We start from the raw sequence: 27,989 nt of genomic DNA on the forward strand, positions 1-27,989 counted from the left end.
ATGTCTCAAATTTATGCAAAAAAAAAAAAAACAAACAAACAAACAAACAAAACAAACAGGGGCCCGAGGTTATGTCCCAAAGTCACAGTGGGTTGTAAACTAAGCACACATAACAGATTGTTCAAAGTTGGACCAGGGACGTGACAGTCTTCATGTCCAATGCCAATGCCGTATTACTGGGAGTACTGCACTGGCACTACTTCAATGTCAGACGTACACCAGTGCCGTATACGGCACTGACGTACACGTTCGTGATGCGCCCTCTAGAGTCTGGTGTACGTAAGCAAGTCAGAATCTGAGCTGCGAGGAAATCAAGAGCAAGAGCGGGATTTTAAGGATCTGAGGCCTTCACCGCCGTATCCCCGAATAAAATGGCATTCAGCTTCGGAAGTTCAAGTGCATTTGGTGGACAAACAAGCAAACCATCCGGTTTTGGTGGGTTTGGTGCTTCGTCGACGGGAACTTCAGGTAGAATTTACATAAATTGTATAGGGCCTATTAAAATTCACCATGCACTCACATATCACTCGTCTGATTGACAGTGATGTCCATTCATACGACGTAGCTGTATGACCGGAATTCACGGTGGTCTTTCACTTCATATGCAATGTAGGCCTAGGGCCTACACTGATGAAATTACGTTGCAAGTAACTCACAGTGGTAAAGTGTAACACTGTTACTACGTGTTAGTAAGCGACCAACTTGGTTTTGCTGTACCGAAACCTTTGTAGGGTTACCAGGGATATGTAGTTTCTATGCCGATATGTATTGAGACGCTTCCCCTCTTTTTCTTTCCTTCTTCTATGGAGAAAAGGAAGAAGAATCACTGGCCTTCAATCACAAGTAAATTTAACTTAAAATTTTGCAGTAGAGTAACATCCCCAATATTCAGTCACTTAACGTTAAGCTTTTTTGCAATATTTTTTAAACTAAAATAATACATAGAACCCCTAGAAAACTTCTACATACATCATATCTACAGCAATGTATGTGAAATATATCAAATTTCTTTAATCTCAACTTTCATTTTGTTAAATATCTCACAGAATTGCACAAAATCCCGTTGTATTTCACCTTGAAAATTCCCCAGTAAATTTATACGGTCACTGGCACCAGTATTCGGTCACGCGATGTGCGCGTGAATCAAAGTCAATGCGTGTTCAAGGCAGCTGAAAAATGCGCGCGCGCGCTACCTTGTTGGCGCAAAATTGCATCAGGGACGTTGCGGCGACCATTGGTGACCGAATACTGGGACCTCGGCACTTGCATTCAATCCTTGTACATTGGGACACTGTATCGGCACGTATGGAAATTTTGTTTTTCTTTTGCGTTTTTGAGGATACCATTACAGTCCAAGCTTGCGATAAGCGAAAAATCCCGCGAGAGAACGGCGTTTCTCGATTTTTAGCGCTGCTTTTTCGGCGACTCGTATTCTTAAAACTGGGCCTTATCCGCGCGCGCTTTTGGAAAGTCGCGCCAATTCTGCACTTTTGACGGTAAAATTTGGGATTTTGGATGGATTTTTGGAGGGGACTAAGGGAGTTTCTTGTTGTGAATGAGTGTGCAAGTATGTGAATTAATGTGATTTGCCTGTGTTGTGACAGTTGAACTTAATGGCTGGTGACTAGTGATAAGTGACCGAATACCGGGGGCTGACCGAATACTGGTGCCCTTACCCTAACTGTTATACGCATAAACCATAGAGTAAAAGCCCCAATTTTCGGACACTTAAGCTTTTTTGCAATATTTGTTCAACTCAAATAATACTCCACAAAATTATATCTAACGTTATTATAATGTATGTTAAATATATCAACCTAATTTTTCCCAATATTGATTTTGTTAAACAGATCATAAAATTTCACAAAATCCCCAAATATTATGACCTTGTCAATTCCCCAAAATTCGGACACGCGTGCAATGTCAATACGCATACAAGGCCGCTGAAAAATCCACGCGCGCTATACCTTGTTGGTGCAAGGTTGCATAGGGGATGTTGCGGCGCCCGTTTGTGTCCGAATTTTGGGGACTCTGCACTTGCATTCAGCCCCTGTACATTTACTCACTGCATCGGCACGAACCTTGTACGGAGATTTTGTTTTTCTTTTGTGTTTTTGAGGATACCATCACACTGAGCTTGCGATAAACGAAAAAATCTCGCAACAGAACGGCGTAATTTTTCAATTTTTAGCGCTTTTTCGGCGTCCCAGATTCTTTACACGGGACCTAATTCGTGCGCGCTTTGGAAAAGTTGTGGCGATTCTGCGTTTTTGACGGCAAAATATTGGATTTTAGATGGATTTTTGGAGGTGACTCAGGCACTTTCCTGTGGTGAACGAGTGTGCTAGTATGTGAAACGATGTGATATGCTTGTGTTGTGACAGTCCACTTTGCTGCCTTGTGATAAGTGGTAAGTGTCCGGATATTGGAGGCCGGCCGAAAATTGGGGTTCTTACTCTACACATCAATTGCTCAATACCAGTACAATACGCGGTATAGGGCCTAACGTTAGGCTCCTACAGTGTACGCCTGGATCAGTGGATGGAAGACCCCTCTTCTAGTCCAGATTTGACTTTGATGAGTAATATGTCGGGCGGGGAAGGGATAATTAATGTCATTGTTAATGTCTAATGTCAATGGTGGGAACTAGTAATGACATGAATGCCTAGGCCTTGGCATTATTTTATTATAATGATATGTATTGTAACATATCATCAGAGATCATGGACACGAACAGGGACCCTGCCCCTGCTACAGCACAGCACAGGGAAGTCAAACCAAGGTTGAATTGAATTGTTTTGACATGCCAAAACATCATCAATGCACCCTAGAGGTCGTGGCTGTTTCCTGATGGATTTGTTGATTTGTTTTTTGTTAGGAAACGTAACGTTACAGTGTAACAAACTTAGGCAATTGTGCACTTTATGGCCCTTATTTAATTCTATAGTATCGGTACCTCATTCGCCGTGTGCCAAGGTGATATCCCATGAACCACACCGCACTGAGCAGCTTTTGAGCTTCTCTTGCTGTATGGAACGCTGTTTGACAAGTGATACGGTCACGAAAAGCCCGCCTCACTCGCTGCGCTCCTGCAGAGCTACTGTAGCTGACGCATCGTAACACTGTGCGATCGCGATTTCACGTGCCTTTGCTTTCCGCTGCAGGATTATCGAGCTTTACATTTCATATACAATGTTGCATAGCAGAAAATTGCCATGATCATTGCGCAAAGTGTGTGTGTCCATGTAGTGGCTGCCTGTAAATCGGTAGCTATACACACTTCGCACGGCATCTGGTCGGGCTGTAGACGAAATAAACACTAACAGACTGATGAATCGGGATAAGATTTTGGGTTTTTTTATTATCATTTCACAGAATAATTTCGCCAAGACGTGAGCGGACATATGTTCTCCGCAACAGGTTAATTTGTGATTCCCTGCTTAAGATATAACGCAAAATTCATTCATTTAAAATCATGATTGAAGCACGGAAGTTTATCACCCGTTGCGGTCCATTGTATATCAATGCACAGCACCCTGTGTATCTGGGGTCTGCTTGCACTCGATCACGCCGCACAGGGAAGGGTGTTAGAGCAACCGCTAACCATGTGGCGTACCGTAAGAGCTTTCATCACGCATACACGCAGGTGACACATTCACACACACTGCATCCCAACGCGAAATCTCACACACACATACACTGTACACAGTACAGTGCCGGAAGACCCACTGTCGACCCGCGGTGCCTGATAGGTACTCGAATTCGCATGCACTGCTCGATTAGGGTAAAATCTCGCACCAATAATATAGGGCTGTAAAGTGCACAATTGCCCAAACGGACACACAAAAAGCACACACATACATGCTCACTTATAGATCTAGACTTAATTATTGTCTTTTTTAGGCCTAGGCCTACCTTAACTGCGACCAGCAGCCCCAACGTACAACGTACAGTGTTGGGGCTGCGCCGTTTTGGCCTCGATATTCTAATGTTGTACCAAACGGGTGCCGTTCCGGCGCTGTATTTCCTTAATTTTTCAACAAAAACTACTGGCAATACTTACATGGGTGGACTAAACCTAAATGATTCTTATCGGCGACTGTTTGATGCATTTCATTGCTTATGATGCAGAAAATGCTGTCTTATAAGGCAAATATCTTCAGCTCACCGATGCTCACTAAAACTCACAATCACTTGCACATGCGCACACAATGCATTCAGTGCAGTGCATTGACAGCTGTATTACTCGCTACATGATGCATATTCACCGTGCGATGATGCATTATTCATATCCTTTTGCGTCCGTAACGTTGACGTCATTGTTTACGCATGCGTAGATGCGTACTGATGGATAAACACGTTCAAAATAGCAGCAAAGCTCTCCACTAGGGCAGACCGCCTACTCCTAAAAAATGTGGAAAATTATGCAGTTTCCAGATAAATTGGTGAGAAGGACCAAGGCAATGGGGTAGTGTATATTTCATTTTATATTGTCACTGTGTTTATGATGGACATTTAGCTATGGTTTATTTGTGAAGTTGCCGTATATGTGGCAATAGGGAGTTGTTCGTGATTCTCACTTGCACGAAACTGCAGGGTAGCCGCCAGGACCCCGCCGCAGAACGGCGGGTCTCCGGGGCTAGGCCTACCTCAAATAGAGTAAAACCCCCAATTTTCGACACATAAGCTTTTTTACAATATTACTTTGTTCAACTCAAATAATACTCTACAAAATTATACCTATAATATACAGTATATGTTAGATACAATATATTAACCTACTTTTTCCCATTATTGATTTTGTTAAAAACATCGTAAAATTTCACAGAATCCCCAAATATTATCACCTTGTCAATTCCCTCAAATTCGGACACTTGCAATGTCAATACGCATACAAGGTCGCTGAAAAATGAGCGCACGCCATACCTTGTTGGTGTAAGGTTGCATTGGGTTGCGGCGCCCGTTTGTGTCCGAATTTTGACGACTGCACTTGCATTCAGCCCCTGTACATTCACTGCATTGGCACATACGGAGATTTTGTTTTTCTTTAGTGCTTTTGAGGATACCATACGCTCTGAGCTTGCGATAAGCGAAAAATCTCGCAACAGAACAACATAATTTTTCAATTTTTAGCGCTTTTTCGGCAACCCTGATTCTTTACATGGGACCTAATTCGCGTGAGCTTGGGAAAAGTTGCGGCGATGCTGCGTTTTTTGATGGCAAAATTTGGGATTTTAGATTGATTTTTGGAGGTGACTTGGGCACTTGACTGTGGCAAACAAGTGTGCCAGTATGTGAAACGATGTGATATGCATGTGTTATGACAGTAGAATTTGCTGGCTTGTGATCAGTGAGAAGTGTCCGGATTTTGGAGGCCGGCCAAAAATTGGGGGTTTTACTCTACTTCTCTTAATTGGATAATGGAAGCATATAATATCTCTTAAAAATGCTGTTGTATCACTGAAACTTAGGGAATATAGGTCTACATGTACAGTAAGTCTGTATGAATGTGCAATTGATTGTATGACTCTGAGTGTTTAAAAATCAGTTGAAAGAGACTTGATTCAATGAAGAGGAAAATAGTATTGTAAGTTACTTCTGTGTAAGACGTGGGCAAAATACGAGTTTGCATTGCATTGTTCTTACTTTGCCGAAGATGAATGTGTGAATCTCTGTCATGTCATGTTTTGACCTTTGCTGTGCAGGATTTTCCTTTGGATCCACTGCAAAGACCACAGCACCAAGCCTTGGCTTTGGCTCTCAGTCGGCAACCACTTCCACGAGTGGAGGCTTCGGCGGCTTTGGAATCAAGCCCATTGGCACCGCCACGACGAGCACTGGTGGAGGCTTTGGTTTTGGTGGCGGCCTCGGGGGTGCCACCCAGACCACCACCTCCTCTTCTGGCTTCAACTTTGGGTCGTCCACGAGTACAAGTGGTATGTAGAAAGCATCTTACACAACCTCTGTTTCATTACCAGCAAGGAGAGCTTGACAAACATTCACCAATTATTATTATTATTATTTTTTATTAATTAATTAATTTTTTTTACTAGTCTCTCATAGAATCTGGTATGGACATAAAGTTTGATCTCTGAGCAATAAAAATCGACTGTAAGCTGCATCCACATAGAATTGGCATAAGAATAGGTACACACGACTGGAATAGTCCCAGTCTTACAGAACTAGATAAGGTACAACTGTAAATGCTTTACCATCAATATGTGCCTTGAATCCATTGCAGGGATATTTTATTTTCTGCCATCTACAATCGCAATGTATGATCTGTAATGTTTTACATACATTGTAGTAGGTTCAAGTATTGGTTGGAGCTGCACATGTAGCAATAAGTGCAGATGCAGTGTTTGTTGTATTGATCTGTGCTCAAGTCTCAGTGTTGGGTTTGTGTGTGTGAGTGTGTAGAAAAACGTTATCATATTTTCGGGAATAAACCATTACCTTTATCTGTAAGGTAGCACTGTAGTAAGTGATCTTTGATAAAAGCTGTGTATACGTAACAAATCCATCAGTACTGCATGTATCTTACCATGCTAAGCTGCAGTATAGAAACTCATAAATTATTTAGGTTTTTAGAAATTAAAGCAATATTTCTGTTGTAGCTTAAAAGTGATTCGGTTGATCACATTTGTTCATTTGTATATGATATCCTTTGACAGACTATTAAGGACAGTTTGTGTAATTAGCATAGTACTTGCACACTGTACAGTAGAGTACTGTTAGTGCTTGTTAAGTGTTCAAATGTGTTTTGTTGATGTGTGCACATAACAGTTATTTTTGTGAAATATGCTGTCCCTTACAAACATCAGTAGTATGCTTGCTTGAGTGTATGAAGTACCGGTATTTGAATTGCATCAAAATGACATTAATTGGTAACTGTTATTTATTCTGCAGTGATAGTGCATCATGCTCCCTTTGTTACTTAATTCAACAACAGTTTTCATGAAGATTTGCATGTTCGGATAGAATTTAGAATGATGTTTTCTGGGTTCTTACTAATTTGCTTGCACTTTTATTTGTTCACTGCAATTGATATCAGAATTTAGGGATAACCAGTCTTTGTTATTACACATGCACTCCCAAGACTAACACTTCTGTTCTGCATCTGGCATGTACAGTACATGTACAGATGTACACTGTGACTAAATTACCTTCAGGTGTTCGGACTGCATTGTGCACTTGCATTTGTTGTGGTGTTGAATTTGAAGAGACTATTTGTAGTGAGTTAATTCTAATTCAGAGAGTGGTCCTCTTTCACTCCAGGTTTCAAATTCCCTGGTGGATTTGGATCCACGCCCTCAAGCTCTGGGTTTAATTTTAGCTCAGGTGGGTACATCATTGAATGAAATCTCATTTCATCATGATGTAATCATCAGATATTATATATAATCTTTGTATCGGATGACGCCAACGCTCACTTTACACAGCTCAAATCGTGATATTTTGATCACTTTGCCCAAGATCCAGCCAACCCATGGAGTGGAAATGTTAACTTCAATTGATTTATCAAAAGACAGCGCTCACCTATTTGCCTCCAAAAATTGTACTTCCTTTGCTCAGTTTGAATACCACTTGAGTGCAGTCTCGTGTTCTTTTGTGTGTTTGCGCGTATGTGTTGTGTGCATTGTTTTTTCTTTCTTTTTGCATACATAGCAAGACATACCATATTTTATCTAACTCTAAAAATAGTTATTAAGGTCAGTCAATGGTATCTTTTATGTGAGCATTAAAGTTTGTTTTACATCCGTAAGACATTATTAAGCCATTGACATGATTCATACAGTGTTGTATGTGGTTAATGCTATTGAGAGTTTGAGGAACTACAATGTGCCTGTATTTAAAATTGTGGTGGCTTAATAATTTTAATGGGGTTGAACTTGGCAGATTTAGCTGTCTTGTGATGTTGAGCTGATCTACCTGCACAAGCATACCAAAGCATAGAAATTTATGCTGTCACTCCCCAAAATTTACAAAGAAAAAAAAAAATCACTATACTCGTGAACTACAAATGTACAGCTACTTGTACTATTTTACAAGTTGTTTACTCTGACACTGTCTATAGCATTTGGGATGACTTTAGTTTAGTACATGTTAATCAGACGACTCACAGTTTTTTGTGTATTGAAGCATTTGATTGCTTTCAACTGCAAGGTTTGCATTGCTGTATTTTAACATGTCAGAGACACTGGCAACATATAGGACTGTGTATAGGTACATGTAGCTCACACTAATTACTGGATGCCCTTTGGCTAATAACTAAGTATGAAATGCATGCATATCCATCATTGCTACTACAATATGAGTATACTTTTTTATTTTTTTTCTTCTTAAGGACACTTTCATTTCTGGCCTTTTTACATCCATTGTCTTAGCTGATGTTAATAAAAATTTACAGGAGGAACATTTTGGTTTCTCACTTGTATGTAGGTACATGAACAACACTGTAGGCTTCTTCTTTCTTTGGGAAAAAGCTGTCAAAGTTTTCTGTGTGTTGTGCCATGGTGTTTGCCGGTAAATAATGTCTTAAGAAGGGAAATAAAGCGTGACATGACGTTAAATAAAAGAATAGTTTGGCAACTTGCAAACTTGCAGTGTGTTCAAGAATGTAGCAGGCCCATTCTCTCAAGCCCATTGAAGGGGAAACTCAGTGTTCGAGGGGTTGTTATACACGTGTACATGTATCTTCCAGACATACCTGTACGTACATTTAATGTGCATACTTTTAACATTTTATTACAATTATGATTTAAGTAGGGCCTATCATGTCTTCCAAAGTTGGCATTCAGGATTTCTGTAACTCATATTATTCTATTCTGCCAATCAATCCTGTAGCTCATATGCAGATCTCCTGGTCATAAATCATCAAAGTAAAATATCTTCCAATCACACTCTAAAGTTCAAATATTCCGTTTGGTAGTAAGGAGTGTCTTTCAAGTGTACAAGGTGTAGAAATACAGTGTGACCTAAACTTTACTGATTCAATGTTCAGTTCTTGATAGTGCAGTCGAGTTGTCGTGAGAAGGAGCCACATTGTGGTACCACAGCACCATCGCTGCACATGAGCTGTAATCCTGTCATTCACTTTACATTTTTGTATGCCTTTCAGCTGTAAGACATCATGCAGCATTTCACTGCTGGTTTATTGATTCCTCAAACCAGGGCATGTCAACATTATCATTGACTATGGTACTTTCACACATTTAGTGCATACCACTAACCCTTTGATTCTTTACAAGCCCTGAATGAGGGTGAATAATGCTGTTCGTGGGTGTGTATTTCACTGTCATTAGGGTTTACATATTTATAATTGCTATAATGTGTTCTATGCATTTCATTTTTCTTGAAAGTACATTGTATTTCGTGTGTGTTTCATCCTCATGATTATATAGATTGTACAGTGTTTTTTATGTTTTTTTTTTCCTTTTAAGGTATTTTGTGTGTATTTTATCATCATATGATTATTCATCATCATCATTATATTGATGTAAATACACAGATGTTGGTAAACTATTTGCAAAAGCTTGATGGGAAAGTCCAAGCTCTGTCAAAAGTTTTCTATTGCCCCGCTCATTACTTTGCTTTGCTTCAACCAGCTGTTATCAAACTGATTTACTTCTTTGCTTTCACTGATATGGAATGATATGGAACTAATTTTCTTTTTTAGCATTTTCTTGATGGTTTCTTGATGTCACTTGCTTCGTCATTGCTGTAATATCACATTTGACATGCATCGTGTACACTGTATGTGAAATTACTTCACAATTCACTCACACAATATACAATACTTCAATTGCTTTTAATATTTTTGTATACAGTTGTACAGTCAAACCTGTCTTTTTATAGCAACCACCTGTCTATAGCACCCACCTGCTGTATACAATATACAGTAGCCACTAAAAACAATTCTCTCCCATAGGAAAAGCACCCAGTGTATATAGTGGCCACCTGTCTATAAAGGCCACTTTTTCTGTATCCCTTGGATGGCCACTGTAGACAGGTTTGACTGTACTTCCTTTTTTTTTTCTTTGATCCCAGCAGAAATACATTATATGCTTTGTATGCATACATTGGTATGTGAAGTGTGTTGGCATAACCATCTTCTGTCCTATTCTTGGTGATTGTCATTAATTCTACTGTTGGCTCTTCAAAATGAACAAGACAATCTGAGTTTGCATCTTGCCATGTACAAATTGTATCATTTCGTGTATTGTTCCACATTTGTGGAGCAGCGAAGGAAAATTATTCTCCTTTCATTCTTGCTGGCATGATGTTTGCTCTGCAGTGCTCTGCAAATAAAGCCATTCAGTTGTTTTTTTTTTCCTACGAGGTATGTCAATTGGTGATTTAATCATTGGTATTCAAATCCGAATTTACTCATAAACCTACTTAGTGTAGCCTTTGCTTGTCACCATTGCTTGTCCATAGAGCAGATAGTTTTACCCATGGTAATGATTCTGTGTCTAGGGTTTGGATCCAAGCCGGCTGGAGGATCTCTGTTCGGCGGTAGCTTTGCCCAGCCCACTACAACCTCCTCTGCCAGCAAGCTGGGATTTGGGCTTGGAACAGGAACCACAACAACAGGTTAGTCTGTGATTGTTAGGTTAAGATAATAATAACTCGATCAAAGAATGTGTGAACTTTGAATGTACTTGTATGTGAATTTCATGTTCAATTCAGTGATGATGTACATACAGTGTAGTTGTACTGGTGATGGCACTACTATTCATTATAGTGTGTGGCATGCTGTCTCTCTTCCCCGAGGAGTAACCTTCATATTGTACCATGACAAAGCCCTTAAACTCTTACTATGTACAATTTAATTGTATTATACAATTGTATAGCTTACTGTTCTGTGAGTGATATCTGAATCAGTCTAATATGAAATTTATGTTCTTTTATCTTTTAATCCTTAATTTAAAGGTTAACTTTCTCATTTACTTGTAATACTCATAGGATGCGAGAAATGCATACTTTTATTTTATATTATATGTAGCAATTAGGGAGATGGTATATTCTGTATGTTGTGTATTTTGTGTCCTAAACAAAATGTGCTAGAACAGTTTATGAAGTCACTGAGGCACATTTCAAGATGCTAATATGTATACCCTGGCCTTTTTCCCCTGTGTAATTTTGAAGGAGGTTTAGGCCTTGGACTAGGAACAGGTTTTGGTACACAGCAGCAACAGCAGCAGCAACAACAGCAACAAGGTATAAATTGAGACATTGGATCAAAGCTTTACCACTCTTTCATGAGAACAACATTGATATGAATGGTTAATTTTTGTTTTTGCCTTGTTTTGTATTATTCATGTAAATACAGTTTTAAAACCCATAATCAGCCTCATGGCTGTTTTTTCAGTGAGTCTGTGCATCTGTTTACAGAATAAAACAATATGTGGTACAGTACAAAATGTAACATTCACAGCAAGAGAAAGAACATATTGAGTAACTTCAAATAAAAGAATAATGTTTCTCTGCACTGCACAGTCCTGTCTAAGTAGTATTCTCTTTTATGCCAAGTCAATTCATTGGTAATCAAAATGTGTTCTTAGAAAACTTGGTGATCTTAGAAAAGAGATGCTAATGTTGAGATATAGTTTATAGTTGAAATCTTGGTTGTGAGTTTATTATACATCTAACTCATGATTCGATAAAGGGAGAAATTGCAGACAAATGTAATTACAGTGTCTTGTTCCAGCAGTATCTCAAAAGACTAAAGATTTCTTTTATCCCGTGTCTCCATGCAGGTGTTGATAATAACCTGGTACTTCTTGCAGCGGCCCTCTCTGTGCCCAGTATCTATGGCGACAAGAGAGATACCATCCTTGCCAAGTGGAACCAGTTGCAGGCATTCTGGGGCACAGGAACGGGCTTCGTCAACCAGAACACCACTGTGGACTTCACCCCCGAGAATCCTTTCTGTCGCTTCAAGGTGGGTGAGGGGTCACGGGGGGCAGATGTCATAGTTTAAAGATCACTCAAAGTTTACAGATGTTGATCATGCACTCCAACATCCTCCTGATCATTGGGGGTGGGGGAGGTTTTGGCAAAGATTAGGCAGCAGATCAAACTTGGTTATTGTATGGCTATTGCTTTCTGTTGCTTCATGACTGGTGAAGAGGAAAGGGGTGAGAGGTCACTTGGGGGGGGGGGGGGCAGAAACCATAGTTAAGTGACCTTAAGGTCACTTAAGGTTTACAGATGTTAATCATGTACTCCAACATCCTCCTGATCATTGGGGGAAGGTTTTGGCCAAGAAGCAAAGATTAGACAGCAGATTGAACCTTCTTGTTGTATGGCTTTTGCTGTCTGTTGCGTCAAGATTGGTGAAGGGGAAAGGGGTGAGGGGTCACTTGGAGTGCCAGATGTCATGGTTTAAAGGTCACTCTAAGTTTATTATACCCCCGCCAAACGAAGTTTGAAGGGGGTATATAGGAATCAGCGGACGGTCGGGCGGTCGGTCAGTTGCAAATCTTGCGTCGCGAACTACTTCCTCAGTTTTCAACCGATTCCCATAAAACTTGGCACAGATGTGTGCCTTGGGTTGTAGATGTGCAAGACGTATTTTTTGACAGTACCCAAAAGTATGTTGCCATGGTAACGGCATATTATGGGCAAAAATGGGTACAAATCTTGTGTTGCGAACTCCTCCCACAGTTTTTGATCAATTTTTATGAAATTAGGTACAGATGTTCATCTGAATATGTTAATGTGCAAGACACATATTTCCGCAGTGGCAAAAAGTGCGTTGCCATGGTAACGGCATGTTATTGGTAAAATATAGGGCAAAATGCTTCGTGGCAAAACTGCTTCATCAGTGTTCTTCCAATTCTCATGTAATTCATATTGAATGTTTGTCTTAGGATATAGGTCAGCATGACACATTTCTTGACAGTGACAAAAAGTATGTTGCCATGGTAACAGCTCACATATTATGAGCCAAAATGATGGAAAATTTTGTGTTGCAAACTACTTCCTCAGTTTTTGCCCAATTTCCATGAAACTTGGTACAGATGTGTGCCTTTGGTTGTAGATGTGCAAGACGCATTTTTCGACAGTACCCGAAAGTACGTTGCCATGGTAACGGCATATTAATGGCAGAAGATCAAGGAAAGATCTTGCGGATTTAACTACTTCCTCAGTTTTTTGACCAAAGCTTATGAAATGTTGTTTTGACCAAAGCTTATGAAATGTTGTTTGGCGGGGGTATAACCAGTCGCTGTAGCAACATTTCTAGTTAATGATAATCATCAACTCCAACGTCCTCCTGATGATCATGGGGGGGGGGGGGGGGGAGGTTGGCTGTGAAGCAAAGATTACACTGTAGCTTAAGTTTTGTTTAAAGGGATGGTACAGTATTGGTGGAGATGAGAATTGGGCTTTAAAGTTTTTGTGAGATTCCAAGAAAACACTTATAATATAGTACAGAGCATACCATTTTAAGAGGAATTCAAAGTTTATTTGATGAAAATCAGGTATGGAATGACTGAAACATCTAAAAACAAAGCAAAACAAAGCGATCATAATAAAGTGTGGGTCCCACACTTTATTAGAATCGCTCTTTTTTGGATATCTCAGCCATTTCAAAACCAATTTTCATCAAATAAACGTTGAATTCCTCATAGAATTACATGCTCTTCCATACTTCATAAGAGGTTTCTCATTATCTCACCAAAAAATGTTAGAAATCTGATATTAGGTCTCAACCAAAACTGTACGATCCCTTTAATATTGTATGTCTATAGTTTTTGTAGTGTCGGGCTACAGGGGGATTAATGTTGATTGTGGTTGTTAAAATTTAATTGAGGGGTAGAACTCACAACACTGGTAAAACTGATTTTTAATGAGCAGTTTACCGGACTAATATACGCTTCAAAGATTCCTTCATATCTGAGTTACAGATGTGAACAACAGCATGTGAGAATACTAATGCTGGAAAAGGCACAACAGGCAGGTATGGAGAGCCACTTCTTAAGTCACTACTCGTGATAAACTTGAACAACCCCCCGAGTCAACTCACTGATAGTCTGTGAGAGGATGAAGGATATTCTCTGACTTGACATGGAGCTCCTTGTCACACAGTCTCTTTAGAAAACCTGCTTGTCAATGCTGGTTGCTGTGGTAATGTAGTTGTGGTCTAACTAGCCTTAGCTCAAGACATGTAATCATTCCTGCTTCCTTACATTCATTCTTTTATCCTGTCTTTCAATCTCTCTGCCACAGACTGTAGGCTACAGTGTGAAGCCTACGGCAAAGAGTGAAGATGGCTTGGTGGTTCTCCACTTCAACAAGAAGCACACTGAGATTCGGGCATCACAGCAGCAGATGGTAGACTCCCTGTACAGGATTTTGGGCAGTAAACCAACTCTCTCTGTCTGTGTGGAGGATGTCAGACCACTGCCAAATGACAAGTATGGTCATCCATGTAGAACAACCACAAGTCTACCGTAAAAGTGGATATTTTTGTGTCAGTAATTTTTTGCGCTCGGCTGGGAAAGATTAGTTTCGCATGTTTTTAATTCAGCAGAATCAAGACATGAACTACTGCAACATATAGGAATAAAAATTGTTCGCATGACTTTATTTTCACACTAATTTCTGTGTGCACAAAATGTGCAAAAATTTCGACACCATGAAAATTTCCTCTTTTACAGTATTTGCAACTGATCGACACTTGATAAAGTATGTAAAAGTCAATATGCAGTACCTGTTACTATAAGGGATTAGAACCAACACTGGCTATTGGGTGGAATCTCAATGATACCTATCTAGCAATCAGGGGGTCTTTGGTTCCAGTCCCGCCCAAGTCTTTATCCTCATGATTTTGGTACAATACCACTCAGACACGGAATAATCAGTGTTTATTTATGTCGATGAAAGGCAGTTTGTCAATCAGTTGCAGCCAAAGTCTCATTGCGCACTCTGCAATGCAATAACATACTGTGATTACTACAAGAGGGTAATGTGGTTCTTTGTGTACTGCCCAGTGCACTGTGAATGGCTTAAGTTTTGCTTATTTAAACAGGAGTCATAAACTGGCTACAGAATTAAAACAATCACACTCGTCATCTGCCATTAATTACCAGCATTAAGCAGTTAGTGTTCAGAGAGTGGCATATTTTCTATGTGTGGACCTGCTCTGACAGTTGGAAGCATAATAAAAGGTCTTATTAATCCAGGGTAGCCTCTTCAGTGTTGCCACTGCTCTACCAGAGGGCCCTGCCATTATTATTACCCTAGTGTTGCCAGGTACCCATTTATACACCTGGGTCAAGAGGGACATGGTGGGTAAAAACATCTTATACGAAGGATTTAAGCGCAGGGCGGGAATCAAACTGGGGTCCTCCAATTGGGAGTCAGAAGTCATATCCACTTTGCCACAGCGCCCCCACTGCATGAACATGAACATTTTATGTTAGCGGGAAGCAGACACTTCAGTCAAATTGTGCTGAAACGTATTTTGTTATATTCATAATAAAAAATGAAGTTAAAATTTTGTGATAATCAATCACTTAGTATGATTATATTTCCCAGGACCGAGGTTGTCATCTACATCCTGGAACGCTCCCCCACTGGTGCCACCAAGCGTATTCCATCCACTGAAACATTTGCCTTCCTGAGCCAGGTTACCACCAAGCCCCAGCTGGGTAGCATGGGTGTGGTAGACCTGGTTCCCCGCCAGTCCCTCACTCAGACACAGCTGGAGCAATACCTCAGCAACCCCCCTCTAGGTGAGAACATTCATACTTCCTCTCCAAATTCCTCGGCAATACTACCAGTGCTCTGAATATATGTGTAAGTAGATAGTGATCTACAGTAAATTGCTATATCGCATCACCTAGTGTAAAACCATACCAAAAAACTGGATTATAAGCTAAGGATATGATGCTATACAAAGGAGAAGATGAAAGGCAAAGAAGTGATTCATATCAGCTGTTCTTTTGTCAATCGTTAAGTGTCTCTCGTGGCTGAAGCTTCAGAGTTACAGTGAAGAACTGTCAAAGTGGAAAATACTTCATCTTGGAATGCTTAATATTGTACAAATTTACTTTTTCTTCAACGTGTGTTAACTCTTTCTGTGTAAAGAGTTAGAATCTTTGTCAGTACTGCCAGGTGCTATCTTTAGATAGATATCAGGCAACCTTAAAAAAAAACCCTTAAAAAGCCATGGTCACAAGTGAAGGAAATGATTTCGGGTTGCCAAGGATGTAGAGAGTGACTATGGTTAGTTGGTGCCGACATGTACCAGGAAGTCTTTGAATTGATGGTACTTGCCAGCTAAATAGTAACTGTAATATTGAAGTTTGACCCTCTTGAGACACGTGCCACGTGACGACAGAATGTTTCCATCTCTGACCAGTAATCAAAGTACAGTAGTGATGCCGAACATGAGGTCTTGATAAATACCTGTCTGCTCTTAGTGTTAGGTGGGATCTATATTATAATATTCTAACGTTGCCATTCCTGCTGTTTGAGTTTGAGCTAAAATGCCCACTTATACACATCCCCAGAAGAATTCTACCATAATTACTGATAGGTCTGTTCTGTGTTCGCCTTTATTTTCATGCTCTGTTTGCCCGGAGTAGGCTATGATCCCCGCCTGTGGCGCCAAGCACAGCTGGACAACCCTGACCCTGAGAGGTATGTCAAACAGTAGACGCCATTTAACACTCGTCCTCAGCTTGCCTTCATTCTAATTGTGATCTCATGGCCAGAGATGAGCATCAATCTATCAAATTTTAAAGCCAAATCTCGAGTACTGGTCAACAATTTTGGGACAACTTTACGCCAGTCTTCTATGGTGCAAATGTTGTAAATGTCAACTAAGGCAACTTCCAGAGAATCTTGAGTGCTAGACCTTTTCTTCACTTCGGTCTTTCACTGCCACCTCATCAGTTGCACGTGGTGAGATGATAGATGGTGTGTGCGGAATAATGGGGAGTGTACAGTTAGACTTTGTTCAGTACTGACAGAACTTCTCATGATGTATTCACAAAGTTTTCTTGTCATGCTTGCATTGAGAAGAAATTTTCTTTGTGGGAATTTAATTTAATTAATGAAAACAATATTGATAAGATACTGTTGCATTATAGTGAAATGGAGCTGAGATAAGCAATATTAATAAAAAACAAAAATGGATGAATGTTTCATACAGTTAAACTCGCCTAAGTCGACGTCGCATATGTCGAATAATCGCGTAAGTCAATGATTTTAAAAAGTCCCGATTTTTCCCCATTGACTTACGTGTATTAATTCACTCACAAGTCGAATTTTGTTAGTCGAATACTCGCCTAAGTCGATGAAATTCCAAGAACACTTTCACAGAAAAACCATTGAATTCACTGTGCCTAAGTCGAATAAGATTTTATTGTGTAATAAATCACTTTTATTATTCATTATTTATTACTCATTATTATTTTGTTTGTCAGATGAGTTTGAGGTGACAAAAAAAAAAATGATCCAAAGTATCAAAATTCAAAGCTTGAACTCTCTTCGTGTTTGGAGGTCCGCGCACTGGTACAGCCCTGTCAGCTTTCGCGCTACGTACGTACAGGGACTGGGCTGTGTATTTCTCCACTCGCAGTAAGGCGTTCGTACAGTACACATGTGTTCATTTACATGTACGGCCCACGGTATTATTGAACTTGCAGCGTAGCTTGGCATTTGCAGCGCTGTGCAGTGGAGTGGTATGGATGAAGCTGCTGAGTTTTCAAAGCGGAAAGTAGGGGGAAAGTTACGGGCACGGGTAAATCAGAATTGCACCTCTACACGCATTTCAAGACACGGTATGGTAAACTGGAATCAATCACTGCTCAAATATCGTTCATATTCACTTCCCCAAGGTTTAACAAGTTAATTTGTAAAGTAATCGGACCTGTGCCAATACCAATGCACTGTCCATGCAAAGTTAGCCGCGGCCCTGCCAGGCGACCCGTGCTGCGGCACACCGCTCCATCTCTCGGCTCCAGAGTAGACAACATGCATGTACATTATACATAGTGTACGTGTGGTGTAACTGTAAGTTGATTTTTTTCGACTTACGCACAAGTCGAAAATCGCCTAAGTCGATGTGTTTTGCTCAGTCCCGAGAAGATCGACTTATGCGAGTTTAACTGTATTTCATATGCAGTTGATATATTCAAATGTCCTGGTCTTTAAAGTGCTTTATTTTTAACTTATTAACTATATTTTCCCAAAAACCAGCATTAAACAAAAACAATTTCATCAGTTAAGCTGAAGTGATGGGCATGTTTTGTTTTTCTCTCTCTAATATATTCATCACTTGGTATCAAATTGGCAAAAAGTAATGATAAAATGCAGCTGCAGATGTTTCCTCGTACAAGTTGAAATTAGGCTGTTCTATGTCACATATGGTTGCACCTAATTTTGAATTAATAGACCTGGATAAAACACATTTGTTCCAGCAAAATTTCCAAGCTGTTTCTTATTTATTCTTTTTTTTTAAAGACAGGAGGTACTAATTGATACAGAGATTATATCATCTTTGATCAAACACATGATTCTGGCATAATGTTTTGAGAAAAATATTACCCTACGCTATGTGTCCTTTCACCCATTGAGGACGAGGCCCGAGTATACTCAGGCAAGTGTCTGTGGAAAATGCATGTTGTAGCAAAATCAAACCGGCCTCAATGGGTTAATGATGTACATACCAATATCATACTCCATAGCAGAGTAGAAGATGACACTTTGTTTGAGTTGATTGTTAGGGAAACTTGTGGAAGAGAATAGAAAGAAAAAAACAATTCTTCATCACTTCCTGAAATTAATTGAACTAAATTAGCTTTTAAAGAAGGGTCCTTAGAGACGAAATCAAAGACAATGAATTTCTCTTTCAGTTTCTGAGTTTGGTTTAACGTGGTAACCTAATGAAATGTCAATCAAAATTCTCAGTTCAATTAAAAATTGCTGTTTGTTCATGACTTGGTTGTGAGAGAAACCTGGCACCAAGCGTTAATTTAGTCCTTCGTCATGAAGGATCTCCTGTTGACCTGTGAGACTTCAAAGCATCAAATGTTTACCTTCAGTGGAAGGGTTTTTGAGCTTTCTCAAGAGTTGTGTGACAGGATTGATTTTATGGTCATGGGACAATGGAAAATGTTTGTTTTCATTCTTCAATCTGATGAGACATGACTGGTACAATGTTTAGAGGGACAAGTTAAGTTAACATGGTGTATGTCTTTCTAAAATGACAGCTGGTTTGTGTGCGTCTGTTGGTTCGTCTTTTGTGTCCGGGTTGTGAAGATGTTTTGATTGTCAGTCATGCCAGTGTGCAAGATTGTGGTTGATCATTAATGAGAAATGTAGTGAAGTTGACTTGGACTTCGTGACTATGCAGGATATTTGTTGTCAAGGTATGTGATATGTGTCTACTCCCACCTGTTATTACTGTGAATGTCAAACAAGTGGTAAAAAATAACATTATTTCGTAGTACATACATAGATGCATTGATTTGTTTTAATTACAGCTGAAACTGTCAAGTGTCCATTTATTAATCCTCTTAGAATAACATCTTCATGTCTATGAGCCACCAGAGTAACGCACAGCTGCAGATTTTTAATGCTACCTGGCATATATAAGATGATTTGATGTTCTTCTCTGACGGACAGCTAGGGCGTGACGTTGGAGAATGCCCGATAGCCTGAGGCCACCAAAAAAAAAAAAAAAAAATCATCTCGGGCCACCAAACTTTCAAAAGCATATTGATGGCCCAATTTTGCAGCTGAGATTCAAAATAGAATTCTGTATTATCCTTTCATTTTGTGCCACTACACTTCCTTTTCAGGCCATTGAGGGCATAATTTACCACTTGCAGATGAAACAAAAACCTATTACTTCATTGCTTCAAAATAGTTCTGGAATGTGAATTAGGGATAGAAACAACTAGTGTAAAAATTTGAATCAGTATAATTAATTGTAAGTATTGTTGAATATACAAAATGTGAATAATAGTCATAATAAAAATATTTCTAGACTAAATTGTCTACAGTTATAGTTTATTGAGAAAAATGGTGGTATCTCCTTATATTTTAGGCTCTATTGCAAAATTTTTGCATGGAGGGATGTTTTGTGATACAACTGATGTTAACGTATGCATCAATGGTGATATCTTGAACATTTTTTTTTTTTAATTGCTGCTCCCAGTTGTAAACTGTATCTGTAACATTTCAGATTTCAAAAGGTTAGTGTTGAGTTGTGCCATAGGTTTTATTGATAATTTGAGAATAGGCTCATTCTTGTGTTTTTGTGGACTGTTACAAAGTACCGTGGTAATCTTCATGAGGGCTTTCATCGCAAAATGAGTTAAGCACCATTTTTAAACCTTGTAAAGTAGGTCCATCATCAGATGAGCAAAATAAAACATTTCCAGTGATACCTCACTTGTAACATAACAAGGAATATTCTGAAGGTGTGATTAAAGATATCCTATATTTTCATATTATTTCCTTTGTTTTGTAGCAGCCTTACTCGAAAATACCTCAACTTGGCATAAATGGAGTTCACTCATTTTGTGGTAAAACTCTTCATGTATTGATTTAGATTATGCAGCAAATTTTTATTTCAAATGAGTACACTTTCATGTTTCTTCATTGGTGTACAAGTGAGAGCAGTAATTACTTTTGCTTGCGAAGGGAAGTTGTCCTATCACTTGTATTATATGGCAAACTGGCTCTGCTTTTGAAAAACTTGCAAATGTTTTACCTGTGATCCTTTCTTTTCCTCTCAGGTTGATCCCAGTCCCACTAGTAGGATTTGATGTCCTCAAGACAAGGCTAGAGTACCAGCAGCAAGAAACCCAGCAGCACCAAGCCAGACTCGATGTAAGAACACATTCCTAGTACTTGGAAATGAATAGCTATAATACTTATACAGACCTCTTGCATTAGTCTCACAGTTTCAGTCCCTCTGCTTTGTGTAGTGTCAATGGCATCCTGTGAGATCTATGTTTCAAGTCACACAGTGTACAATTCAGTCTGTCTCAGTTCTCGTTATAGCTAGCTAGTTGTAGATCTGTGGAATAATTGTAAGGATCATCTAGTTGTCGTAGAGCAAGCAATATCTATGCATTCCCAAGGAGTGCAGTTTCAGGCTGTTACAAGTCCAATTGCGCAACTGGTGCATTCACCAAATTCAAAAGTCACTTACGGTGGTACTCTCCAACCCCCCTCCCCCTTCCCCCTGCTGAAAATCAAAGTGCTATAAACTGATGAAGAAATGCAGGAGACCTGAAATTCATGCAAGGCAAATCTAAGTACAGTTGCATATGTTGTTAGACTTTTAGCAATAGTTGGGCTTCATGGTTGGCTGAATCTTGAAGGCGTGTGCTCCAGATCTCTGAAAACAAAAATGAAGTTACCCAGCAAGGCAGTTACCCTATACTCTATGTGCATGACAGCAGTAAAGTTTGGTTGCACTGGGCAGACTGGAGTGTGGGTTTGTAGCACCTTGCATCAGGGGCAGACAAAACAATCAATCAAACCAGCAACAACTACTACAACAAAAATAACGAAAACAAGAACAAAAAATAACTACAACAACAAAAATAACGAAAGCAACAAAAACAACAATAAAAAAAAAACGCAGCACTGGCCTGCATCAGGCAGGCATTCGTAAAAAAATGAACTGTAGTTGAAGGTTTTTTCAGTTTATTCTTTTGATGACCTGTTCACAGTTGCAAGTAGATCATAGCCACTTACAAGTATTCTTGTGCCCATGCTTTGAAGCAGATGAAATCTTGCAATGTCCAAGTTTTGTAGTTTAATGTCAATGTTGTCCCAATATTTCATGTTTCAAGCTCATGAGCAAAGACTTGGAGAAGTTACAGCAGCAGCAGAACGCACTACAAGCAAAGATAGCAGAAAACAAGAGACGACATTTAGAGCTGTCCCATCGAGTGCTACAGGTAAGACAGAATGTGGGTTTGCAGTCATTCACCTTGTTGCATTCTTGTGTTTCTCCTTCCTCTTTGCCTTTGTGAGGATGGGGAACAGCTCTAATTGGCATTCTTGATTGATCTTTATACACCTGACATATCTTTTATTCTGTTATTTAGTTGAAATACCATTTGTACTGTGTAAGCATACATACCATTGAGGTGCACCTTCCATGCAGGTTGCCCCGAAAATGGATATTTATGTAGCGTGAAATGGTCGACAAATGTGTGTGAGCTCAGCTACCTGCTGTAGAAACATTTGTTATTATGTTTTTCATGATATCCCATCATGTCACGTTTGCAATATTATCCTGTGTTTTGGTGTATTTGAAGGTGTTTGTGTGTGTGTGTTTCTTTTCTTCTTTGAACGAAAGTGTTACTGCCTGGAAAGAAGTGGCATGCATATTTAGGAGCAATGTTTTTTTACTTTTTCTATGCTATGTTATCCTTATACACGAACCACAATGTGTTGGTCATGTGCCACAAGGAGTAATCCTCTTCCGCCTTTGATGGAAGTACTTTTCTGTCATCTGATTTACTTTGTATCAATTTCATTGAAATTGTTTCTTTTTTATGCCATTTCATAGGTTATGGCAAAGCAGGAAGTTCAAAGGAAACAGGGAGTATCCATTCAGCTGGAGGAGGAACAGCTTAGAACACAGCTGGAGGGACTGATGGCCGAGTTAAATGCACCTACACAAATGAAAGTAAGTCTGCTCTGTGTACACTATGCCTCAGGCCTTAAAATCCCATTAAATGACCAAAGCTAAACAATTAATAGCCTCTACATTTCCTGTGCTTCAGAAGCTCACTCTGCCATTTCTTGTTGATACACAAATATACTTGCAAATAAATTGTTACAAGATGAAAGTAAATGTGGACAAAAATGACATGCATTAATTCTCATCATCATGCAAAGGTGAGAGCCCCCCAAAAATCATTTTTATTTGTGTTTACAAAACAATTATCAGCTTTCAAAAAAGATGTTTTCTGTTAATTATGAAGTAAAGAAAAAAATTGGTGTGATATATAACTCTTCTTCTTGCATTGTGTGTTTCAACATAGGCACGGCTGAACGAGATGTTGTCACAAATCAGACTCCAGAGCCATCTTCCATTCAGTCGCAGCAATGAACAGTTTGCCATCGACCCAGATCTGCAGTATGAAATCAAGCAGGTAAGTTATGATTCTTTGGCTCTCCTTGAAATGTTGCTAAATGTGTGCACACCAAGTTTATGCAGCTGTGAAAGCCAAAAGAAACAACAAAACTACACTTCAAAGGTTAGCATGCACTTCAGCAGTCATATTTGACTAAACTGGGTTGTATACTGTATGTTGGCTGATGTGGGCACAAGAGCTTCTTAGTTTGTTTGTGGTAGATTTTTACAGTGTTTGTATGTTGTGTAGGCGATGCTCTAAGTGTTCCAGCCAAGTCAGACATTATCCTGGTTTTATGCCTCTGCCACACATAGTTGCTACAGAGGCATTATGTTTTCAGATTATTCTTCCATATTTTGAAAATTACTCAAAAGTATTTGCATGAAAATTGGTATGTATGATTTTACCAGGTTGTGATTATTTGGAGAAAGATGTGGGCCATGGGGCCAAATATCAAGGGTCAAATGTCAAAGGGCAAAGCATGGCGTGACCAGACCCACCTTTCATTCCCTCACTTCTCAGCTGGAGAACTCTCTGCGGGCCACGATGGCCACCAAAAATAAATAGAAATATTTGTTGTCCCCGCCGAACGAGTTCGAGCAGGGGACTATGAAACGGGCTCCGTACGTGTGTGTGTCCGTGTGTCCGTGTGTCCGTCCGTGCGTCCGTGCGTCCGTGTGTCCGTCCGTGCGTCCGTCCGTGCGTCCGTGTGTGATCAAAATGTTCAAAATGCTACTCCTTCGCCATTTCTAACCCGATTTTGATTCTGTTTGCTTTATATGATAGCACTACATGGGAGCTTTGAAACTTCTATAAAGAATTTCAGTTGTGACCTTTGACCTTGACCTTTGACCTATATTGTACATTTTGCTTCAAAATGCTACTCCTTCGCCATTTCTAACCCGATTTTGATTCCGTTTGCTTTATATGATGGCACTAGGTGAGGGCTTCAAAACTTCTACACAGAATTTTGACCTTTGACTTCTTTGACCTCTGACCTTGATTTTTTGCCTATATTGTACATTGGCTACAAAATGCTACTCCTTCGCCATTTCTAACCCGATTTCGATTCCGTTTGCTTTATGTGATGGCACTAGGTGAGGGCTTCAAAACTTCTACACAGAATTTTGACCTTTGACTTCTTTGACCTTTGACCTTGATTTTTGACCTAAATTGTACATTTTGCTACAAAATGCTACTCCTTCGCCATTTGTAACCCGATTTCAATTTCGTTTGCTTTAAGTGATGGCACTTGGTGAGGGCTTCAAAACTTCTACACAGAATTTTGACCTTTGACTTCTTTGACCTCTGACCTTGATTTTTGACCTGTATTGTACATTTTGCTATTAAATGCTACTCCTTCGCCATTTCTAACCCGATTTCGATTCCGTTTGCTTTATGTGATGGCACTAGGTGAGGGCTTCAAAACTTCTACACAGAATTTTGTCCTTTGACTTCTTTGACCTTTGACCTTGATTTTTTACCTATATTGTACATTGGCTACAAAATGCTACTCCTTCGCCATTTCTAACCCGATTTCGATTCCGTTTGCTTTATGTGATGGCACTAGGTGAGGGCTTCAAAACTTCTACATAGAATTTTGACCTTTGACTTCTTTGACCTTTGACCTTGATCTTTTTACCTATATTGTACATTTTGCTACTAAATGCTATTTCCGGCGGGGACATATATTACGCACCGCGTAATTTCTACTTTTCCTTGTTGTCTATCTAACTAGACCTCAAAAAAAAAAAATATATATATATATATATATATACGAGCCAATGACAGCCTTGGGTTGAATAAAGTGGAGAAGTATTTGGGCCTTGGGTTGAATAAAGTGGAGAAGTATTTGGGCCTTGGGTTGAATAAAGTGGAGAAGCGTTTAGGCTTTGGGTTGAATAAAGTTGAGAAGCCTTGTTCTGTTCACACTGTTTTCCCTCTATCTTCTCTCCTTCCATCCATCTCTCTTGATAGCACCTGAAGCAGCAACAAGAAGGCATCAGTCAGTTGGTTGGTATCATTAAGGAAGACCTGGAAGACTTGAAGCTGATTGAGAGAGGACTGGAGGATGCCAACCTCACCCATCTCCATGGCGCCCGCTGATGATGGCATCACACCATCACCCGCCCCTCTGGGCTCCATTTTTCTTATTCACTTGACAGCAGAACTGATACATTCCCGAACAGCTCAAATCTAACTGAAGTCGTAGTGTGGGCATTGTAATGTGTGGTTGTGTGATGGAAAGACTCTACAGGGGGCCGAATATGTGTGGTTGTGTGATGGAAAGACTCTACAGGGGGCCGAATATGTGTGGTCATACTCGGATTTGCTGTAAAGAGCCATGAACTTCTGATAGGATGACAGTGCCAGCGGAGCAAACTTCCAACAATACGGAGGGATAGTAACACATGAAATGATGTTGCTGCGAGATGATCCACTACCTGAGCTGCCAAATCTATCTATTCTGCAGAAGACTTGTCTGGCAATTGAAATTTCTCTTCGTGTCCTTTAAAATGTAACACCAAAGACTCGCTGGTTCAGGTATTATTTTGGCCTTTTGAGGTGCATGTAATAACCTGATCACCTTCCTGAATGCTCTGTTGAATCTCCCCGAGTTTTGTGAGAGAATGTTGGCAACACTTTCTACAACATACAAATCTTTTTCTAATTGTCTAGTTCTCTAGTTGCTGAAATGAAATCAAAATAGATTGTGTAAAATAATTAGTGAATTAGCCAACAGTGCTGCTCAAAACAGGTAAATCATAGGATAATGACATCATCTGCATTATACCCCCTTTTTTGAAAATAAAATTCTCTTTTTATCATCAGAGAGTCATTTGCAGTAATTGATCAGTAATTTTATCATTTCCAAAGGACAAAGCTATTTTGGAGAACACACCAAACAACACAAAACAAAGGTTCATATAATGTTTGTGATGATAAAGGCAAAATTATGAGAGAGGCTGATCATGTGGATATACAAAGATGACCCAAACTTTTTTCCTTTTTTTGTACAGTGATTCTTATGTACCCAATAACCATAGCTTAGTAATTATTTGAACTGTCTTGTCTTAAGGGGGTATCTCACCGGGCTTGAAACTAGTTTGCGACTAGTTCGCGACTCCAGATTTTGCTAGTTGCAGAGACGTTTCCGCAATGTCTCCGAGACGTCTCCTGAAAATTACAGAGTCTACGAGGAGTCGCAAGAAATTTAAACATGTTCGATTTTTCTCCGCGACGTCTCTGAGATGTCTCCATCAGTTGCGGAGACATTGCGGAGACTAATTTTATCCGCGACTGCTCAGATGTCTGCGCGATGTCTCAGAGACGTCGCCAAGACCTGCTGGAGACCAGAAAAACTGGTGAGAGGTCACGGAGGTGACATCATAGAGTCACGGAGACGTCTCTGTGACTCTATTTGAAGCTGTTTGACCTACTTTAGAAACCATGTGACCTATCTGCATGCTGACATCCTACCTAGATCAAGTCGGGTGATCCTGCAACAGCTCCATCATATTTGAAACTTTTTGACACCTGCCATAACTCGTCTCAGAGACGTCTCCTTGGTGAGACCACAAGCCATTTCTATGTTGGAGACGTCTCCGCGACTGCTGCGACTGATAAGTTGGAGACGTCACGGAGACATCACTGTTGGTGAGATACGGCCTTTACAGTTCCGTTAATTTTCAACCATATTTGGCATATGGAAATCTCAAAATAAACTACTGTGTATGGTGAAGGATGAAAAAATATTAATATATATCCATAAAAATTGTTTTGTCCTTGGTAAACGTTATGTTTTGCAGTGATGAATTTGGCTCTTGGTAATAACTGGATAAAAGATGAAAATCTGACTTACTGGATAATAGACAAATATATGAAGATCAGGCAAGGTCACTTTTCAGATAGGAGTGATAATCTCTTCATCAGCAAATTTCACTAGATGTAATCACATGACCTGCTTCACTTAAGACATACTGTGAAACGAGGAATGTTCATATGCATTTTAATTTCACGAATTTCGCGAGAGCCAAGATTTGCAAAATTAACATGCACGTGAAAGTTCTTGTCTACACCATATGCACTGAATGTTAGAGGCAACTTGCGAAAATTTCATGCTGTGAAAAAGGCCATCGGCTCCAATTCGTGAAAATTTCATGTCGCGAAAATATTGTGTTTTACAGTACAGTGGACTCCCGTTATAACAAAATCCTTGGGCTCAGCAGTTTTCTTTTATTATATCAAAATTTTGTTATAACTGAACTAAAAAACAACAAAAGACATACAGCGGAAAATGTTGCGGCCTGAACTATCTCTTCATTGTAACCAGAATTTCGATATAATCGTGTTCGCTATAACGGGAGTGCACTGTACTGTACAAGCTGTTATTTTTGTGTACAGATATTTTCGCGAGATGTTGTTTTCGCGATTTGACACCAAAGCTCATCGTAAGTGCACTATTAGGCTAGTGTGTGGCAATTTTTTCACGTGTTGTTAAAAATTCACAGTCAAGCAGTGATTCGCGAAAATAACAGCTTATACAAGTATACGTCATGGCCCCTGCAGGCTTGTGAAGGATGCAGAACTTGAGTCTGCTGCCACCAATGACCAAATAGAGACAGGTTTTGACACAAAAAGTGTTCCATTTGAGATGTTGGGACGAAAATGAGTTTAGATACATATTGTTAACTGAGAAATTATTCGAGTGTCAACAGAAGTAGAGCAGTCGGATAAATCAGGTTGGAAATTCTCAGCAAATCTGCCTGGATGACAGAAAAAGAAGCACACATCAACATTGTTGCCACGTCTGTATGAAATGATTTTGTCTCGCATTTGTAATAAATGAAAGTGTACAAT

General features: G+C 39.6%; 1 protein-coding gene across 1 annotated transcript; it reads left to right on the forward strand.

Annotated features, from left to right (window-relative positions):
• Nucleotides 1-324: 324 nt before the first annotated feature.
• On the forward strand, nucleotides 325-27,985 carry LOC140235281 (nucleoporin p54-like). The gene is made up of 13 exons (XM_072315312.1): nucleotides 325-468; nucleotides 5,706-5,936; nucleotides 10,480-10,596; nucleotides 11,152-11,223; nucleotides 11,763-11,947; nucleotides 14,239-14,426; nucleotides 15,550-15,746; nucleotides 16,602-16,656; nucleotides 20,766-20,859; nucleotides 21,834-21,941; nucleotides 22,559-22,678; nucleotides 23,037-23,147; nucleotides 25,107-27,985. Exons 1-13 carry the CDS (start codon nucleotides 372-374, stop codon nucleotides 25,233-25,235), a joined length of 1,704 nt encoding a protein of 567 aa, XP_072171413.1. The 5' UTR covers nucleotides 325-371; the 3' UTR covers nucleotides 25,236-27,985.
• The last annotated feature ends 4 nt before the right edge of the window (nucleotides 27,986-27,989 follow it).

This window comes from Diadema setosum, chromosome 11 (genome assembly GCF_964275005.1).
Source record: "Diadema setosum chromosome 11, eeDiaSeto1, whole genome shotgun sequence".
Taxonomy (NCBI): domain Eukaryota; kingdom Metazoa; phylum Echinodermata; class Echinoidea; order Diadematoida; family Diadematidae; genus Diadema; species Diadema setosum.